The sequence below is a fragment of the Hypomesus nipponensis genome, chromosome 21, assembly GCF_054491055.1.
Source record: "Hypomesus nipponensis isolate SF chromosome 21, ASM5449105v1, whole genome shotgun sequence".
Classification (NCBI taxonomy): Eukaryota; Metazoa; Chordata; class Actinopteri; order Osmeriformes; family Osmeridae; genus Hypomesus; species Hypomesus nipponensis.
In genome coordinates, this window is record NC_140381.1 from 10,073,151 (window position 1) to 10,091,090 (window position 17,940).

General features: G+C 46.4%; 2 protein-coding genes and 1 pseudogene across 2 annotated transcripts; 1 reads left to right on the plus strand and 2 right to left on the minus strand.

Annotated features, from left to right (window-relative positions):
- The first annotated feature begins 5,486 nt into the window (after window positions 1-5,486).
- On the plus strand, window positions 5,487-8,023 carry LOC146237900 (SLAM family member 5-like). The gene is made up of 4 exons (XM_084685784.1): window positions 5,487-5,589; window positions 5,735-6,064; window positions 6,615-6,893; window positions 7,547-8,023. The coding sequence occupies exons 1-4, from the start codon at window positions 5,553-5,555 to the stop codon at window positions 7,693-7,695; spliced, it is 795 nt and encodes a 264-aa protein (XP_084541910.1). The 5' UTR covers window positions 5,487-5,552; the 3' UTR covers window positions 7,696-8,023.
- Window positions 8,024-8,309: 286 nt separating this feature from the next.
- On the minus strand, window positions 8,310-9,086 carry LOC146237901 (polyadenylate-binding protein 1A pseudogene; annotated as a pseudogene).
- Window positions 9,087-10,364: 1,278 nt separating this feature from the next.
- LOC146237902 (uncharacterized) lies at window positions 10,365-17,887 on the minus strand. The gene is made up of 12 exons (XM_084685948.1): window positions 17,502-17,887; window positions 17,053-17,157; window positions 16,594-16,645; window positions 16,145-16,499; window positions 15,850-15,865; window positions 15,325-15,501; window positions 14,977-15,164; window positions 14,818-14,854; window positions 12,531-14,718; window positions 11,162-12,300; window positions 10,928-11,033; window positions 10,365-10,641 (listed from the first exon to the last, which is right to left on the minus strand). The coding sequence occupies exons 1-12, from the start codon at window positions 17,547-17,549 to the stop codon at window positions 10,499-10,501; spliced, it is 4,554 nt and encodes a 1,517-aa protein (XP_084542074.1). The 5' UTR covers window positions 17,550-17,887; the 3' UTR covers window positions 10,365-10,498.
- Window positions 17,888-17,940: the final 53 nt, after the last annotated feature.

Here is a 17,940-nt window from a genome sequence, read left to right on the forward strand (position 1 = left end):
TGAGAGATCATGTTTTCCGAAATGATCGGTTTAACTCAACATGGAGGTGCGAACCAGGAAGAAAATGGAAAGGCTCGGCTCACATGTCATTTCGATCTCATATGCATCGCATAAAGTCACCTCAAACAATCAACTGAATAATATGTGTATGTACGAATTATTGGTACAGGAGAGATGTCCACGGAAGCACTATTTCCTTTTTAGAAGACTTTCAATTGTTCATTTCAATAGGCAGTATATATAGGCTGTGTGTTAAGCTAAAGTTCAGAAGTCCTCTCTCCTCGGTGGTTTGAGACTGAATGTGTCAGATGTCATTTAGTACAAATAAATGGGAGGTGCTTAAGCGCTCCGAGATTGTTCAGACAGCATGTGGGAGATGGGAATGGCAGTTCGCGAGCTGAGAGGAGGGAGCTGAGAGAGTTTGTGAGCTGAGAGAAGAGAGCTGAGAGAGAGAGTTCACGAGCAGAGAGGGGGAGCTGAGAGAGTTCGATCTCATACATCGCACAAAGTCACCACAAACAATCAACTGGCGGTGTGTATTACGCAGTGTTCCTAAGGGAAAGTTCAGAGGTCCTCTCTCCTCAGTGTTAAGCTCTTTAGGATTATACTTTTTTATTGTATTCATACATTCAACTTTTTTAAAGTTGAGAACCGTATATGTTTATTGTATGCACCTTCCTGCCACAGTAAATTCCGTGTTGGTGTAAACTTAAATGGCAATAAAAACATTTCTTTTTAGCAGATCTTATGAGTTTTCATTGTCTATTGTATTTTATATTGATGTTTTACAATCTTAAATGTAGCACCTTGAGATGTGTTTTCGGATGAAAGGTGCGTTATAAATACAATGTAGTATTATTATTATTTTTATTATGAAAAACTGATTCTGATTGTATGAGCGGAATGATTCGCGGTGCAGAGAGCGTTATGAGAGCGCACACTTGCTGTGGAAGCCGGTGAGGTGAGCGCTCTGTCTCTTCCTGGTACAGAAGACACCTCCCTGAACTGTTTCTCTAACGAAAACCGTTTCTGACATCACAGACACAATTCAGTCAAGACACTTGCTTATTGATTTGACAATTTATTGATGACCATACGCATGGAAATAGCTTTGACTTTGGCGGAGTAGAGGGGAAGCACTCCCTGTCTCTCAAACAATATGAGGCAGGAAGCAAAACACAAGAACATGAGACAAGCAGTAGACGAGGTGACATCACAGCCAGCTATAACCAATCCGAAGGGCTACTGTCAATCCATGAGCCTTCCAGCTCACAACCATTTCCAGTCGCCGCCGGGAAAGTGCGAGACGCATTGTGTTCACACTGCGAATATTTACTTCGTTGCTCAGGGTTGATCCAGGGTCCGAAGAGAATTGACCCATAGTCGTGAACGCATCCTGGATAGTGCTATGAACTGCTGATGGGGCTTCATCATTTTGGTAAACACGATCTCTCCCAGGTGTAAGCCTGTTGTTTATCGCGGCAGGTGAACTCAAACATCTTAACGAGAAAGCGAGTCCGCCGGTGTCTGATTGGAAAGTCAGACTTATGCATCCAAGCGTCAAATTCCAGTTCACGGATAGGCTTGTGGACTGCTCGTCCTGTAGTTCGTCAGACAACACGGGATCCATGGCAAGAAAATTGGTCGTTCGTCGTTTCAATTGACAGCTTGTGTGGGGATTAAAACTTCCGTGAGGCGCGTCTCTATTTATTAGGCCAAATTTCGGTTAACAAATTTCGGTTTAGGCTAATATTCGCGACACGATCCCCTGTGTCCTCGCACGAACCGTCCCGAGATGGTTTTAGCGGACGATTGCCGGGTGTACAACACAGGTTCCGTGACAGGAAAATATGTTGTTCGACGTTTGAACTGTAGGCTATTGCGGGGTTTTAAACTCCTTAGTGGTGCCTTTTCTCAATATGGCATATGCTACAATGGGAGCTCGGGAGCTCAGTAGGACACCAATTTATTAACAACATTTCCGACACTGCCCATTCATGTAACCATTAAGACCTAACCATTCCCAACATGGTTTAGCGAGCAATTGCAATGTATAGGAAAAACACATTTAATACGTACAAAATGTCCAGGTTCATGATAGGCTCCGCTACCCAAACCATTGTTAAATAGCGATGTCAGAGCGTGGATAACCTATGCTAACCGTGATAGGCTTACAGTTTGTGAGAGATCATGTTTTCCGAAATGATCGGTTTAACTCAACATGGAGGTGCGAACCAGGAAGAAAATGGAAAGGCTCGGCTCACATGTCATTTCGATCTCATATGCATCGCATAAAGTCACCTCAAACAATCAACTGAATAATATGTGTATGTACGAATTATTGGTACAGGAGAGATGTCCACGGAAGCACTATTTCCTTTTTAGAAGACTTTCAATTGTTCATTTCAATAGGCAGTACATATAGGCTGTGTGTTAAGCTAAAGTTCAGAAGTCCTCTCTCCTCGGTGGTTTGAGACTGAATGTGTCAGATGTCATTTAGTACAAATAAATGGGAGGTGCTTAAGCGCTCCGAGATTGTTCAGACAGCATGTGGGAGATGGGAATGGCAGTTCGCGAGCTGAGAGGAGGGAGCTGAGAGAGTTTGTGAGCTGAGAGAAGAGAGCTGAGAGAGAGAGTTCACGAGCAGAGAGGGGGGAGCTGAGAGAGTTCGATCTCATACATCGCACAAAGTCACCACAAACAATCAACTGGCGGTGTGTATTACGCAGTGTTCCTAAGGGAAAGTTCAGAGGTCCTCTCTCCTCAGTGTTAAGCTCTTTAGGATTATACTTTTTTATTGTATTCATACATTCAACTTTTTTAAAGTTGAGAACCGTATATGTTTATTGTATGCACCTTCCTGCCACAGTAAATTCCGTGTTGGTGTAAACTTAAATGGCAATAAAAACATTTCTTTTTAGCAGATCTTATGAGTTTTCATTGTCTATTGTATTTTATATTGATGTTTTACAATCTTAAATGTAGCACCTTGAGATGTGTTTTCGGATGAAAGGTGCGTTATAAATACAATGTAGTATTATTATTATTTTTATTATGAAAAACTGATTCTGATTGTATGAGCGGAATGATTCGCGGTGCAGAGAGCGTTATGAGAGCGCACACTTGCTGTGGAAGCCGGTGAGGTGAGCGCTCTGTCTCTTCCTGGTACAGAAGACACCTCCCTGAACTGTTTCTCTAACGAAAACCGTTTCTGACATCACAGACACAATTCAGTCAAGACACTTGCTTATTGATTTGACAATTTATTGATGACCATACGCATGGAAATAGCTTTGACTTTGGCGGAGTAGAGGGGAAGCACTCCCTGTCTCTCAAACAATATGAGGCAGGAAGCAAAACACAAGAACATGAGACAAGCAGTAGACGAGGTGACATCACAGCCAGCTATAACCAATCCGAAGGGCTACTGTCAATCCATGAGCCTTCCAGCTCACAACCATTTCCAGTCGCCGCCGGGAAAGTGCGAGACGCATTGTGTTCACACTGCGAATATTTACTTCGTTGCTCAGGGTTGATCCAGGGTCCGAAGAGAATTGACCCATAGTCGTGAACGCATCCTGGATAGTGCTATGAACTGCTGATGGGGCTTCATCATTTTGGTAAACACGATCTCTCCCAGGTGTAAGCCTGTTGTTTATCGCGGCAGGTGAACTCAAACATCTTAACGAGAAAGCGAGTCCGCCGGTGTCTGATTGGAAAGTCAGACTTATGCATCCAAGCGTCAAATTCCAGTTCACGGATAGGCTTGTGGACTGCTCGTCCTGTAGTTCGTCAGACAACACGGGATCCATGGCAAGAAAATTGGTCGTTCGTCGTTTCAATTGACAGCTTGTGTGGGGATTAAAACTTCCGTGAGGCGCGTCTCTATTTATTAGGCCAAATTTCGGTTAACAAATTTCGGTTTAGGCTAATATTCGCGACACGATCCCCTGTGTCCTCGCACGAACCGTCCCGAGATGGTTTTAGCGGACGATTGCCGGGTGTACAACACAGGTTCCGTGACAGGAAAATATGTTGTTCGACGTTTGAACTGTAGGCTATTGCGGGGTTTTAAACTCCTTAGTGGTGCCTTTTCTCAATATGGCATATGCTACAATGGGAGCTCGGGAGCTCAGTAGGACACCAATTTATTAACAACATTTCCGACACTGCCCATTCATGTAACCATTAAGACCTAACCATTCCCAACATGGTTTAGCGAGCAATTGCAATGTATAGGAAAAACACATTTAATACGTACAAAATGTCCAGGTTCATGATAGGCTCCGCTACCCAAACCATTGTTAAATAGCGATGTCAGAGCGTGGATAACCTATGCTAACCGTGACAGGCTTACAGTTTGTGAGAGATCATGTTTTCCGAAATGATCGGTTTAACTCAACATGGAGGTGCGAACCAGGAAGAAAATGGAAAGGCTCGGCTCACATGTCATTTCGATCTCATATGCATCGCATAAAGTCACCTCAAACAATCAACTGAATAATATGTGTATGTACGAATTATTGGTACAGGAGAGATGTCCACGGAAGCACTATTTCCTTTTTAGAAGACTTTCAATTGTTCATTTCAATAGGCAGTATATATAGGCTGTGTGTTAAGCTAAAGTTCAGAAGTCCTCTCTCCTCGGTGGTTTGAGACTGAATGTGTCAGATGTCATTTAGTACAAATAAATGGGAGGTGCTTAAGCGCTCCGAGATTGTTCAGACAGCATGTGGGAGATGGGAATGGCAGTTCGCGAGCTGAGAGGAGGGAGCTGAGAGAGTTTGTGAGCTGAGAGAAGAGAGCTGAGAGAGAGAGTTCACGAGCAGAGAGGGGGGAGCTGAGAGAGTTCGATCTCATACATCGCCCAAAGTCACCACAAACAATCAACTGGCGGTGTGTATTACGCAGTGTTCCTAAGGTTAAGTTCAGAGGTCCTCTCTCCTCAGTGTTAAGCTCTTTAGGATTATACTTTTTTATTGTATTCATACATTCAACTTTTTTAAAGTTGAGAACCGTATATGTTTATTGTATGCACCTTCCTGCCACAGTAAATTCCGTGTTGGTGTAAACTTAAATGGCAATAAAAACATTTCTTTTTAGCAGATCTTATGAGTTTTCATTGTCTATTGTATTTTATATTGATGTTTTACCTTGTTTTATAATCTTAAATGTAGCACCTTGAGATGTGTTTTCGGATGAAAGGTGCGTTATAAATACAATATATTATTATTATTTTTATTATGAAAAACTGATTCTGATTGTAATGAGCGGAATGATTCGCGGTGCAGAGAGCGTTATGAGAGCGCACACTTGCTGTGGAAGCCGGTGAGTTGAGCGCTATGTCTTTTCCAGGTACAGAACACACCTCCCTGAACTGTTTCTCTAACGAAAACCGTTTCTGACATCGGCGAGCTTGATGGGGCGGGAGCTTTAGCTCTCATCCGAAACTCGAGACACCCCAGTCTATAAATTCGATTTACGCGCTTCTCCTTTAGTCCTGCGGAGTTTTCACGGTCCTGTCACTGTACGCTAATATAAACTTTGTCATTATGGACAATATTATCTGCCGGACGATATATTCTTTGGGTATGAATAGGTAAAACATTCTGCTTCACAAATTGATTTATTGTTGTTGATGATTATTCTAAAATGCGTCTGAAAACCGGTTGGCTATTTCTATCGACCCATTTTTTTTGCAATGAACTGTCCATAACTCAATTTCTATGTTCAGGTATGTTGGCTTGGATAGCCCAGGCTCAAGTGACTCAGCTCAGCGTGCAAAAGGGAAAGACTGTCACTCTGGACACACATGTAGCTGGACTCCAAACAGACGATGACATACTGTGGACATACAATGAATGGAGCTTACTGCAGATGAATCAGGGGAAATTACGAATAACTTCGTTAGATGAGCGGTTTAAAGACAGACTTCATCTGGACGGACAGACCGGATTTCTCACCGTGAGAGACATCTCACTCCACGACGCTGGAGTTTATAAGTTACAAACCATCAGAGGACACAAAGTTGCTTATCCCATAACTATTAATCTATCCGTTTATGGTGAGTTTGGTTCAAACGTTTTACACAAATCTGAATTTTAGCGAGATTAAAGCTTATCTGAGATTTAGTACGACTCTTTCAACTCAATATTGTATTTTAGTCATCTAATTTAACAAAAACTATGTACGTTCACAGTTCCCATAGCTTACTCTTAGGCCAACATATTAAAATTGATTTACTTACGCCAGTAGTAAGGAATAACTCACAACCGAGAGTACGTGTGTAGTTGGTACTTTACTGTGCAAGGAACAAACCCGTGCGACGACACCGGAGACAACCAGGGGCCGGAGCACGCAGCCGGCGAACACAAACGGCGCATGCGCCAATACAGTTAACAATAACATGCCAGCAGACTGGCGTTAAATGACAGAAATGTGCTCATGTTGCATTGTTTATGAATGTTTATTCTTTATTATGACAGCTGAAAGGTAAAATGTTGCGTTACCGTCGGCTATAGTTGGTCGAGTTCCCAGTTTGATTCTGGCGTAGTGGGCAATATCAGCTCCTAAAGTAGCGAATCGGCAATTCACAACTGTTTTCATATTTTCAGACATGGTGTCCAGTCCTGCCGTCAGTTGCTCTTACCTCCGTCTGTCAGCCAACAACATCTCTTGTACGGTGGAGTGTTCTGTGAAGAACGGGAGAGATGTGACCCTAACCTGGTACAAAGGAGAGGAGAGATTTAACCAGACCAGCAGTCCTGATCTCTCCTCCAACATCTCTCTCCATCTGGAGATGAAGGACCAGGATGGAGACACCTACAGCTGTGTGGCTGAAAACCCCATCAGTAACCAGACAGTCAAACTCAACAAGACAGAGCTGTGTCCAGGTCAGTGTGCTGTTTCTCTCTATGTCAAGAGAAGCAGATGACAAACAACTAAACATGAGACTATGAATCTTCAGTTTTCATAGTAACATCTCTGATGCACTTTATTACACGCATTATACACACTATAGTATATTAGTATACTGTCATGTCTGTCCGTCTGTTTACAGTGGGGTAGAAAAACACCTGATGAGAAGCAGGGCCGGATCCAGGGGGGGCTGGGGTGGGCTATGCCCCCCCACAGATTTCTAAGCCCCGAATGTGTATAACGTCTGGTTGCATGCCTGATTAACACTTGGATTGTTAAGCAGACTCAAATGATAACATAATGGTTATATAAAAAATTACACAACCCCCTTCTGTAATCAGATGGCATGAGTCAGTTGGCTGAGTGGTTAGGGAATCGGGCTAGTAATCAGAAGGTTACCAGTTCGATTCAATGACTTACTTACTGTAAGTTGCTCTGGATAAGAGCATCTGCTAAATGACTAAATGTGATCATGATGTCCCCCCAGAAATGTTCACTGCCCCGCCATTCAAAGCAGGCTGCATCCGGCCCTAGTGAGAAGACTTAGACAACCTGCCTACCACTCACTTTAGACAACAGAACCAGGAAACACTAGTAAAACTCCCTGGTTGTGTTTGTGTTTCTTCAGGTCTTGCTAGAAAAAGCAGCTCTGTTCGCAGTCATCTTTCGAGCATCCTGGTTACCGGACTCCTGGTGGTTGTGGCTCTGGCAGCATTATACAGGATGTTTATTCTAGAACCTCCACAGAACATGACAGTTCTGCCAACTGTCATCTGATGACCAGTGATGCTGTAGGCAAGAAGACACCCTGCTCTAACCTCTCAAATGCTGTAGACTTGAGTTGCTGAATGAAGAAGGTTATTCTAAATATGTTTTACACCTCACTGTGGCCAAGAGGTGGTCTGAAGATTGTGAAAAAATTTTTTAACAACATTTATAGGCTTGAAATGCAAGATTTATAGGCTTGAAATGCAAGATTTTGTAAAATAAAATTGTGAACTGATCTTTGATTATTATCTGCTGCTTTCATTACATGCACTATGAATGTCTTTTTGGTATGCAAAAAAAGTACAGTATTAATGATTAACAGTAAATATTGTGAGAAATCGGTTGTAAAACAGCAAATTTTTACAGTGTATGATTAAATATAAACATGCACCCTTTTTGGTCATGATTTGGTTTCTTCAAATCGTTTTTCTAATGAGAGACAAATACAACATAACAAGTCAACATTCTTCATTCTTCTATGATCATAGTATCAGATATGTTCAGAACAGATATTGTATATCAACATACAAATGCGTTATGACCCCTTTTTCATTTCTACCTTGCTCAACAAAATGCAGGCCAGAGGTTCCTGAGAATTCTAATCATCGTAATGAAAAATTGAATTGAAATTGAATTCATAGAATGGAGATGATGACCTCTTTGTGGTGAACGATGGAAAGAACATAGGGACATGTAGGTGTAGGAAACTGAAATGATTGTTTGTAAGTGATACACCAACTATAACACAAATCATGTCAATCCATTTATTTGACTGCAAGCAAAAACTTGTCAATGTGCTTCGTGTTTGAAATGAATGAATGAATTAGAATAAAAAATGTCAAGACGGAATAAAATACCAGATGGGAAGGCTCCTAATTGCATTCATTAAGAAAACAAAAGTGATCTTCTGTTGGAAAGACTATCCATCAGTGCTTTCATTTTTTGGCCTATGAAATTCCTATTTTTGTATGTCTTTCTTCAGCAGAAGTTTCGACCTTGGTCACAGTGTTCTTAGTGGCCTCCTGGGACAGGTAGGCCTTGTACACAGCCACCTTGGCATGCAGAGACTCTGGGGAATCCAGCAGGTGGAGAACCTCTGCATTGTCCAACTCTAACAGCATGCCGGTGACCTTTCCAACCAGGCTGGGCTGGATGTCCTGGATCAGGTGGTACAGACGTTCTCCCAGCATCTGCTTCTGGTCCTGGGGCAGAGCAGGAGCCAGCATGGAGGCTGTCAGAGGCTCCTGGTCCAGCACACTCACTGCTGTGACTGGAGGTGGACAGGGTTACAGCTAGGCTGTGCGGAACACAACAGCAAACAGAGGTGGAACTGGGTTTGAAAGTGTTTGTACATGCCTGCTTCATGACCACCTGGGGCTTGGCACTGATGTGTTGGTGGCTGCTGCATCATCCAGAAACTCCACACACACCAACAGAAGTGGCCACATTCATGTGGGAGGCATGGAGGGCAGCCACTGCTTGATTGATCTTGGAGTGCAGAGCCTGTGGAGACCCCAGCAAGTGGATGACCTCATCATTTTCCATCTTTAGGAACATACAGGTGAGCTTGTCAGCTAGGCGTGGTTGAACCTTGTGGATGAGGGTGACTCTCCCAGTTTAGGCTTCTGGTAGTGCAGAGGAGTGGAGGCCAGTGTGGAGGCTGTCAGAGGCTCCTTGACCCACACATAAACAGAAGGCTAATGGAGGGCAGAGGGACAGAGGACAGAGTGACACACAATTGAAAATACACTTTTACATACAATACATACAACGCTACTGCTGCCACAATGTGAAACTAATACAACTGTTAGTAGCCGTCATACCTGGGCTTTCCTCCAATGGTATACGGCTCAGACATGGAAATAGCCACACTGCTGGAAGCAGGAGGCAGTATTCTTTACTCAAAACTGTCCTGAGGGCATAAACGTTAGTGATTGGTTCAATCTGATAACCAATCGCAAGAGAGGAGATCATTTCAGAGGCGGGAGTAGTCAGTCAAAAGGGAGTCAACTGTCTCCTCTGGTCTCAGGGCAAAAGTTGTCTGAGTGCAGGTGAATCTCTCCTGGTCTCAGGGCAGAAGTCGTATTTTTCTATTCTCAGGGCAACTTGGTTGTGGTTGTGTGCCAGTAGGCAAGATTTAAAAGGCTTTGTGAAGATTCTAAAAAGGTAAAAAAGTTCTGGATCATTTTCTGTGCTGTGTGCCCGTGTGCATGTGTGCAATAAAAAAATACTGCAAACCGGATCAACTGCTCCAAAAATACAAGTTCAAACAGAGGAACCTGTCACCAGTGAACCAGTACAGTTTGTGACTGTGTGTGTCTCTGTGTGTGTGTAAGCTAAACGTGTGAACAGATGCAAGCAAGACCACTTGGAATGAAGAAGAACGGTTGTGTGTTTCAATCTAATAATTACAAAAGAAGGCTCTTTTTAAATTGTGGAACAATAACAACTATTCTGAACTAACTCAAGTAGCATTCTTAAAATTCATAGTTTGGTCATGTGTGTGTAAAAGCTTTAGAAAAGCTATTGTTTAAGGTAACTTTTACACTGATGTAAAGTGGTTGTGTACAATTACTCTAACAAATGCTAATCAGCCTCTCTGTGTGGCTGCAGTCCTGACATGGTGATGTCACAACCTTGTACACAAACAGCTTAGCGATTACAAAGGAGATATAAACGAAATTCCAGTATTTTTATTGGAATATAAAAACATGGTTACAAAGAACTGAAGAAGAGGGAAGTAGCTACGGTTGTTGCCGTAGTGACAGGTTCTCTTTCTCTGCCAGCCAGTTGAGTGAGCAGGTGGCGCCCTCTACTGGTGAATATCCTTCACGCAGCTAAAGCAGAAAGCCCTGGAGAGAACTGCAGAGATCCCCCGGAAGAAAGCTTTGAAGGACTTTTTCTTCTTCTTCTTCTCCTCTCCTCCAGCAATGGAGGACTCACAAAGGTGTGGACCTGGACAGGAAACACCATCACACAACAAGGTATGACATCACACAGAACTTCAGCACTGTGACCTCTCACTTAAAAATAGTATGTGTGTGCATATCTGTATACCTGTATGTGTGTGTGTGTGTGTGTGTTTGTGTGTGCATATCTGTATGTCTGTGTATGTGTGTGTGTGTGTGTGTGTGTGTGTGTGTGTGAGAGTGTTTGTCTGCAAGTCTGTGTGTGTGAAATGGTGGGAGAGCCAACTAAAGTGGGAAAGCCTAAATGAACAAATATGCAGTCAGGATCTCACATTCAGCGCTAAGGGGAGAAACTTTGTTTGTCCTGAATATTCTCCTTGTCTTTTTTCCCTTGGCATCCAAATTTTGTCCATGCTTAAGGATGGTCTTCTCTTTCTTCTGGGTTTGGAAGTGAGAGCAAAGACACACAGATTCATTGAGATTGTCACATGTCGTCCCTTACCATCGCTTGCTCAGCTCAGGTCAGTTCTACCTAGTGCCAGTGTGTGGTGTTGTTTTCAGCTTACCAGTGTGAACCATCTCTGGAGGATGGGGGTGTCGGTCTTTCCCAAATGATGTCCCTCTGGGCTAGGGGCCCGAGCCATGGAGCCCCTGGAGGTGGAGGAGCTGATGGAGGATTTGGATGACGAAGGAGAGGAGAGAACAGAGGTGGAAGAAGAGGAGGAGTAGCAGGACCGGGAAGTGGAGGAGGATGAGAGGCAGGAGGCAAGTCTGCTGGCCTTTTCCAAGCAAGCACACTCCATCTCAAGTCCTTCATCCAAGCTCCTGTTTGTGATGAAGGTGGTGGAACATCCACTGGCCTTTTCTAAGCCAGCAGAGTCCTCTGTGCTCTCCTTCTCCTCACAACATGTTTCCAAATCATGACTCTCACCCGACACGGCAGAAGGCCGCCAAACCTCGGCGTGACGGCAGATCACCTTGGCGACATTCTCAGCCATGCAGACGATGCCTGCCCCTCCCTGGAGGGCGGAGTGGACCTGGGCCCTGTTGCTTTCGGAACATAGCATCAGCTCAGCGTAGGTCGCCTCAAACATGGCGTCCAGGGCGTCGGCGCCACCGAAGAGCGGGTTCTGGGGTTCGTGCTCCAGGACGAGGCCGATCCCGGCCTGGTTCCAGAGAAACCAGCTCACGTCTTGGAAGAGGACAGACTCTATCTCCGAGTTGGTGGGGGTGAAGCAGGAACGAAGGGGCCCCTGGAGGGCCAGGCGTCCCACCAGCCTGTGCAGCAGGTCATGCAGGGTCTGGTGGTGCAGGGCGCTGGGCCGGGGGGGCATCAGGACCTTCTCCTGGATCAGAACCTCCCCGGACTGGAGGGAAGGGGTCTCAGAGGGGCTCACGGGTAGGGAGGGATGATCCTGGACCTCCTCAGGGAGGCCTGCAGCTCCATCATCTTCATCCTTCTCCTCTTCCTCGATCAAGACACCCTTGGAAAAGACATTCATCTGGCAATCTGACCCTTCTTTCTTTTTGTGGAAATCATCAGGGTAGGCAGCATTTTCGTTGTCATCCATCTCAAGCTGGCCTACTTCCTGGTTGGTGAAACTTGACTCTGGCTCGAGACCTTCTGTTGTCACCTCCTGGTTGATTTCTTCAGAGGAGGAGCTGGCTAGGTTACCTACCCTGGTCATGGCTTCAGCATCAAGGCCTGGCACAAGAAAAAACACTTTTAACTACACTATTACTATTATAGCTATTAACTTAACTTTTCTCATATTATATTTTGGCTATTAACTACAATATTATTATTTTAGTTATTTACTGGACCTACACTGTCACTCAGCAGAACTCAAAACTTACAAATCTGTCCTACAATAGCATGTCTTACAATAGCATAGTTATCAGGTTTTTTCATCAAAAGTAAAAAAATGTCTCTACCTTTGATCACAACAATCATGTTTTCTTGTGGGTCGTTGCAGGTCTTGTAGATGTCACTTCCCGTCTGGGTAGTCAACACCTCACAAATGGCCTCCAGCGCCCGCCTCTGGTCCTGGCTGTAGGAGGGCTTCAACCTGCTCTGCGATCTCCTACTACCCTCAACCCCATGCCTGGGGCCCGGCGTCATCCCACGAGACCAGTCCAGGGAGGGACAGTCACTGCTGTCACTGCTGCTGTCACTGCTGCTGTCACTGCTGCCGTCACTGCTGCTGTCACTGCCGTCCGAGGACGCATCGCTGCAGGAGTCGGCACGGTGGTCGTCCGTGAGGTTTTCTTCACCTAGCAGGTTCCCCATCAGGCTCTTGAAGGCCGTCTGGAAGAAATTGTACAGCAGAGGGGTGAACAGCTCCTGGTCCAGACGTTCCTTGTCCTCCGGGTTCAGGAAGTTGGGCTCGGAGCGGCAATGGGGTGTCGAGGGGAGTCGTCCCATCCGGGTGTCCAGGAGAAGCTGATAAATGCGGCCAATCAACTGCTCTGAGAAGTGGTGGATCTTCCCCTGGAACATCCTGGTGCACATGCTGTGCGATGCCAGCAGGCGGCCCAGGTCGTACTCCGCCTGGTCGAACGATTTGACGGAGGAGCCTCCGTCGCGTTTGTCATCGTCATCGTCGGGGGAGGATCTGGAGGCCGAGTGGGCCATCCGCACGATGGTGTCCAGCATGATTTCAGCGGTGAGGCTGAGGTCTTGGCAGCTGGCAGCACTGCTAGCCTCGCTCCAGGCGCTAGTGCTCCTGGAGGAGTAAGGGGTGGTCTCCTCCTTCTTCTGAGGATCCTTCTCCTCCTGCTCCACCTTGCTAGCACAGCTGCACTCCACTGGTCGCTCCTGCTGGGTGTGAAAAGGGAGGTATTCCTGATTCCTGCTGCTCCTCCCGCTGCTGTTGCTGGCCCCCGAGCTCCTCCTCCTCCTCAGGGCATCCAGCTCCACGGCAACGTCTCCTAGCAGGCTCTGGCTAACACACTCCACCACCATGGTGAAGGTCTTACTTCCAGGCTGCAGGAAGTCCGCCACCTCCACTTGCCCAATCAGCTGCTGGGCTGCGTGGAAGTTCTTCAGGACGTTGTGGATCACGTTGCAGGCCGTGGCCACGCTCTGGAGCAGGGAGGCCTCATAGGCCTCCTGGGGCTGGGTCTGGTCCAGGGAAGAGCCTCCTTCTGTGGGCTCCATCTCCTGGAGGAAGCCCCCCACCATCCTCACCAGCTCCAGCTTCTCCTCTATGGGGACCACGCCCGGGCTCTGGAACAGGGTGTGGCGGGCCAGGATTCCAGAGAGGCTCTCCTTCAGGGAGCAGAGGGTCGGTGACATCACGCGGCTGGGCAAAGCCATCGCCTTTTCCATTTCTTCCGCCTCCGCCACGCTACCAATGAGGAAGGAGGCCCGCAGGGATACCAGCTCGTTGATGGCGTCGGTGTGGCTGTTGGCGAGGACCTGAATCTTCTCCTTGGCGTCCTGCCAGGCGTTGCATATCAGGTCCTGGGAGATGCTGGTCACGCGGCAGTCCGACAGCAAGCAGCCGGGGCGGTGGAGTACAAACTTCGCCAGCACCTCTCCCATGACAGACTTGTAGAGCTCCTCCACACAGGCTGACAGCCTGTCCTCTGCATCGTGCTCTTGTCTATCCATCACTGCCTGCACCTTCAACAGAATCTCTGCCACGGTGAGGGATGCCGTGGCGAGGACGTCCTCCTCCTTGGGCCTATCAGAGTCCAACATCGGAGGCCTGCCACCCAGCAGCCTGCTCTGGGGCCTGGATCCCTGCCCTCCTATCAGCAGAGGGTGGAACCTCTCTGAGATGATTCTCAGAACGCCCTGGGGGACGTAGGGCTGGGTGGAGCCCAGAGAAGAGGCCTGGTCCTGGGGAGAATCAGCAGGGTTGAAACATACCATCCCAGTCAGAGAGCCAGTGACAGGCCTGGCTGGGGACAGCAGCCCTGCAGAAGAAGACCTGTCGCTCTGGGAGTCACAGCTGCTGTAGGAGATGGCGGCGGACAGCGGGCGGCCATCTTGGTCTTTGCGGATGTGGAGGACCTGGTAAAGGGCCATGGCAGGCAGGACCACCCCGTTGGTCACCTGGAAAACCCACTCCATGACCTCCTCCGAGCGCTCCTGAAGCTCAGCTACGCTCTTGTTCTTGGAGGGAGGGAGGGAGGGAAATGTCATATGGCAATACAGATACATGTGGTGATTGTCAGACTGAGTAAAAGGAATTCACATAAACATTTAATTTACCTTTCTCAACAGGACCCTGTTGATGATTTTCCAATGACTGTAACGAGAACAAGAACTGACGTTTGACATCACTTTACAGTACACTACAACTGACGACACATCGTAACATTATGCTGAACAGGACACTAGTCTGAAGGGGACGTTTGAAGGAACACTCACGGGTGTGACATCATGGCCTCCAACAAAGAAAGCTTGTCCCCGGTCTCCTCCAGTGACAGAAGACTGGGCGTGGTGTCCTGGGTCCCGGGGTCATTCAAGTTTGGAGGTGGAGAAGAACCTGGAGACTGCGCCTCAGGTCGGCATGGGGACAGAGGTAGAGACGGAGGTGGAGACGGAGGTCCAGTCACCTGCAGGCAAGAAAAATACTTGAGTCACAGAAAAATAACAAGTCACAGTAACAGAGCCAGTATCAGAGATATAGGAGAGGCTGAGGAAGATGGAGAGGAGGGGGAGGAGCCTGGCTGGAGTCTGTAGTACCAGGGAGGTGGATTAAGGCCTTCTACTCACCACCATGCCTAGTCCTACCAACTCGTCAGCCAGGGCTGAATGATAAGCCGCTCCAGCGTCCTCCACAACCCTCCAGGACTCTGCCAGGGGCCCCTTGTTGGCCCCTGTATCCTTCTCAGCTCCTGCAGCCTTCCGTGCAGCCTTGCTCTTGCGGCTGGGCTCCGGGCATCGAGGAGGCTTTAGCACCAAGTTCTGACATGATTATCTTGTTATTATTGAACTTCTACATTAGCATATTATATTTGAGATTATGTTGATAGTAGCTGGTAAAATACAGACTCCTTTGGCTCCACCCACTGAAATACTGTTGATGCACTTCTGAACCTATATTATCTACTGTATGCTTGTATGTTGCTTTTGATCAATGTGAGCAACATGAACAAAGTGTCAAATGTGTTGAGTCTCTCCAGGTATGTGTTCCTACCTGGAGGGGGTTCTGATCTTCTGAGAACATGTCATGTGGCAATACAGATACATGTGGTGATCAGACTGAGTAAAAGGAATTCACGTTAACATTTTATTTACCTTTCTCAACAGGACCCTGTTGATGATTTTCCAATGACCGGGGGCACCGCCAGGAATTTTGGGCCCCATGAAAAAGAAAATATATATTAATATTTTTTGATAATTTCTATTCGTTTTTCTAGTCAGGGGCCCTTAGAATCGTCTTAACTTTTCCCCCTGTAAGGCGCCCCTGCCAATGACTGTAACGAGAACAAGAACTGATGTTTGACATCACTTTACAGTACAGTACAACTGACGACACATCGTAACATTATGCTGAACAGGACACTAAGGGGACGTTTGAAGGAACGCTCACGGGTGTGACATCATGCCCTCCAACACAGAAAGCTTGTCCCCGGTCTCCTCCAATGACAGAAGACTGGGCGTGGTGTCCCGGGTCACGGGGTCATTCAAGGTTGGAGATGGAGAAGAACCTGGAGACTGCGCCTCAGGTCGGCATGGGGACAGAGTCAGAGACGGTGGTGGAGACAGAGGTGGACACGGAGGTGGAGACGGAGGTGGAGATGGAGGTGGAGACGGAGGTGGAGAGGAATACGTACTCTCCCTTCCATCCGGTGTGGTTCTGCAGCCCAGGGGCCCGAGTGTTTCAGAGGCCGATGCTCTGATTGGTTCCACTGGGCGAGAGGAACTTTTGATTGCTGGAAGAACACCTAAAGGTAGAACAGAGTCACAATTTGATTGGTGGATCCCTTCTCTTGACAGAAAGTGATCATTTATGTTGTTACATTAATTACAAAGACTCACAGTAGCTGGTCTGGGGGATGGGAAGCATCTTCGCACATGCACCACCAGTCACCTTAAGGCAAGAAACATACTTAGCAAGGCACAGTAACATTGCCAGTATCAGAGATATAGGAGAGGTGGAGGAAGATGGAGAGGAGGGGAGGAGCCTGGCTGGAGTCTGTAGTACCAGGGAGGTGGATTAGGGCCTTCTACTCACCACCCTGCCTAGTCCTGCCAGTTCTGACATGATTATATTGTTATTATTATTGCACTTCGAGATTAGCATATTGTATCTGAGATTATGTTGATATTAGCTGGTCAAATACAGACTCCCTTTGCTCTACCCACTGAAGCCCTGTTGGACGTATGCACTTCTGAACCTATATTATCTACTGTATGCTTGTATGTTGCTTTTGATCAATGTGAACAACATGAACAAAGTGTCAAATGTGTTGAGTCTCTTCAGGTATGTGTTCCTACCTGGAGGGGGTTCTGAATTGCTGAGAACAGCAGGGCAGGAAGCTTCAGTTCAGCTCCCAGCGCTGGCCAACAGGGCCCGAGGCTGTTGGTAGCGAGACGAGCAGGCTAGACACGCACGCACGCACACGCACACAGACACACACACACACGCCAAGTAAATACACGTATGAAAACACCCACGCGCACACAAACATAAGGAGGAGTGAGAAGGGGCTAGCGGCGAAATACAGCGAGTGTCTTGAACAGAGATTATTTTATTGTTTTTCGAAAAAGAAATGTTACTTTTACATATGAAATCTGACTATTAAAAGGTCTACAGTTTTGGGGTAGGCTATTTGTGAAACACAACGGTCAAACGCAAAAATACCCTACTGAAACAATTTGGAAAAATCTAGTATTTTCGTCGATGTTTATCGACTGTCTAAATTGTTTAGGTTTACCACACTTACCTTCTGTTTAGGCCGCCTAAGTTTTTTATGTTTCGGGATGTCATCCATGTTTCTTTAAAGATGACAATCTATGAAATACTCAAATAAATATACATATCCTTGCCTGCTGCATCAATGACTGATTTGATTTTGTAACGTTCTTATAAATTTGTAAAGGGCGTCACAATCCCTATCTACCCGATTACGTCATAATATGTCTATACACCATGGAGAGGGCCATGCGTCGTCTCTTCCTAAACAATGCGTTTTAGACAGAAAAGTGACGTTTTTATTTGATCAATAAACAAAGTTTTCTTTCCATCTATATGTTTCATGCCGCAATGGCGCCACCTACAGGCAGTGTGGATAAATAAACCTGTGGGAGTTATGTCCAGGGCCCAATAGACAGAAATAAACAACCATTCATATATATTTTGAAAATAAAAGTTCATAGCCTGTT

Coding starts and splice junctions, on each gene's coding strand:
- LOC146237900 (XM_084685784.1), top strand. CDS start 5,553: ATGGACAATATTATCTGCCGGACGATATATTCTTTGG. Junction 5,590..5,734: donor CCGGACGATATATTCTTTGG/GTATGAATAGGT, acceptor TTCTATGTTCAG/GTATGTTGGCTTGGATAGCC. Junction 6,065..6,614: donor TATTAATCTATCCGTTTATG/GTGAGTTTGGTT, acceptor TCATATTTTCAG/ACATGGTGTCCAGTCCTGCC.
- LOC146237902 (XM_084685948.1), bottom strand. CDS start 17,549: ATGGATGACATCCCGAAACATAAAAAACTTAGGCGGCCTAAACAGAAG. Junction 16,500..16,593: donor CATCCCCCAGACCAGCTACT/GTGAGTCTTTGT, acceptor TTCTACCTTTAG/GTGTTCTTCCAGCAATCAAA. Junction 15,165..15,324: donor TGGTAGGACTAGGCATGGTG/GTGAGTAGAAGG, acceptor TCTTGCCTGCAG/GTGACTGGACCTCCGTCTCC.